This window comes from Nestor notabilis, unplaced genomic scaffold (assembly GCF_000696875.1).
Source record: "Nestor notabilis isolate BGI_N333 unplaced genomic scaffold, ASM69687v1 scaffold29222, whole genome shotgun sequence".
NCBI lineage: Eukaryota > Metazoa > Chordata > Aves > Psittaciformes > Psittacidae > Nestor > Nestor notabilis.
The window spans coordinates 463-2,577 of NW_009920133.1; the positions used below are offsets into that span (position 1 = coordinate 463).

Sequence of the window (2,115 nt, forward strand, 5' to 3'; positions counted from 1 at the left end):
CTAGTGGAGGTGTGCCCTGCCCGTGGCAGGGGTTGGAGCTGGATGAGCTTTAAGGTCCCTTCCAACCCAAACCAGTCTGGGGTTCTGTGACTCTCTCAGGTTGAAGATCCCTCCCTTTGAAAAGGCTCGGACTGTGCTGGAGGCCCTGAAGGAGCAGGAGCAGGAGAGGAGGCAGAAGGTGAGGAACACCCTCAGAAAGGGGCCGGTTTCCAGCCAGAGGCCATACCAGGGATTTCTTTGCCCGCGGCCCTGTGGGACATCCCAGCCACTCCAGCAGCCTCTTTCCTCCTGGGAGGGAGCCACACTGAGCTGAGGAGCGTTCTCCATTGGGGTTTAGGCTCAGCAGCCGTGGAGGTGGCTCCCAACCTGGACTCAGTGGCTGCTCTGCCCTGGCTTTGGGCTTAGCTGGGCACAAAGCTCTGGTTCAGGTCGACTGTTTTGGGCTTGTTCCAGCCCAGGAGCCAGTTTCAGTTCGTGTTTGGTTCCTTGCTCCAATGGGGCAGAACATCATCCCTTGGCCCCCGCAGAGCTCTCACCCCCCCAGCTCACCGCTGTCGGGAGGTGATTTGCTGCTCCAAGTCTCTCCCATCCCAACAATGGGAATTTCCCCTTCACCACTCTGACGCTTTCTGCACGGGCTCCTTCTCCTCAGGCACGTTACTGTGCTTTGCCGTGAGCAGCCCCTGTCTGGGCACGTCTGCCCCCCCAGCAGAGCGGAGCCGCTCCGTAACCTCACGTGTGCGCCCCGTGCTCGTGCGTGGCTGGGCTGACGAGCTGTGCCAGCAGCACGTGCCCCTGGGCTGTGCTCGTGCTTGGCCTCTGCCACTGTCAGGAAGCCTCTGGGTGTATTTGGGGTGGGTGAAGAGGAAGGGACGAGGGAAACAAACGCTTTACAAGCTTAAAACCTCTGGGGAAGGCTGCAGCAGAGCCCATGGCTGATCTCGCGGCCTCGGGGGGGGAGCGGCCTCGGGGGGAGAAGTGTCTGGTTTACTGAAGCAGAGAACAAGAAGCAGGGTGTGAGCGCTGTTTGTACAAACTGCTGGTGTCCCTGTGCAGTTGCCCCTTTCCGTGTCTTTTAGGGCACGTCCTAATGTGCAGTTTGAAGCCTGTAATGGAGCAGGTGGGGAGGGAGGGCGAGAGGAGATGGGAATCTGGCTGCCAGCGGTGACCTCTCTGCCCTGTGCCCCCCTGCAGAATCCCTCCCTCACGCTGAGCAAGAAGCTGAAGCTGATGCGGGAGAACCCGGATCTCCTGGAGCTGTGTCACACCGTGCCCATGGAGGTCATTGCCACGGGTGAGGCGCCAGGATGGGGAGCCCTGGGCCTGGTGTTCCTGACAGCAGGAAGCTTGGGAGGGCCCTCAACAACGTGGCTGCTGCTTCCTCTCTACTTCTGTCCTTTCCTCCTCTCCCTTCGCAGAGAAGAACCCCTCTGACCCGGATCACTCGGATAACTACGCCGCGTTCAAGGGCTGGCTGCAGTGTTACCTGGTGCCCGGCATGAGCTCCCTGCGTGACCGCAATGGCAGGACCATCTGGTTCCAGGTGGGAGCCCGGGGGCACTTTGGGTGTCCCCTGACCGCTGCTCCAAGGGGATACCAGCTTCCCGATACCCTCCTCTGCATTACGCCGTGTCACGGAGGGCTCTCTCACGGCCAGGCTGCTGGATATGGAGGTGACAAGGACCAGAGGGATGGATGGTGGGCAGGCTGGAGCAGAGGGGCTGGCTGCAGGGGTGGGGGCTCAGGTGGTCTGGCAGCCCCATTCCCTCCCTCCTGTGCCCTATGTCTGGGTGAGGCACTGAGGTGGGGACTCACAGAAGGAGCTGGTGGGAGAGTCCCCAGGGCACAGGGCAGGTCCAGTTGCCCTGGCTCCCAGGGAAACGTGGCTGTTTCCACATCACTGCCTTGGCCCCGGGATGGAGAAGGGGCACAGATTCTGCACCCTGCAGAATGGTGCGCCCTGGTCAATGCTCTGTCACCTTCCTTGCAGGGAGAGCCTGGCCCCATGGCTCCCAAAGGTGAGTGGCCTCTCTCCTCCCCATGGGACCTGCTCTTGCCCTGGGAGGGCTGGAGGCTGGGAAGGCAAAGGCAGGAGCACATGTCCTCTCCCTGGGG

At 61.7% G+C, this 2,115-nt stretch overlaps 1 protein-coding gene across 1 annotated transcript in view; it reads left to right on the top strand.

Annotated features, from left to right (window-relative positions):
• Positions 1-2,115, top strand: part of NEIL1 (nei endonuclease VIII-like 1 (E. coli)) — a gene marked incomplete at both ends in the record, with an annotated part of 3,204 nt that overhangs the window by 420 nt on the left and 669 nt on the right. Inside the window, 4 exons of the mRNA XM_010010545.1 lie at positions 100-178; positions 1,195-1,294; positions 1,419-1,543; positions 1,991-2,018. Of these exons, the coding sequence (XP_010008847.1) occupies positions 100-178; positions 1,195-1,294; positions 1,419-1,543; positions 1,991-2,018 (332 nt within the window). The remainder of the gene's footprint in view (positions 1-99; positions 179-1,194; positions 1,295-1,418; positions 1,544-1,990; positions 2,019-2,115) is intronic.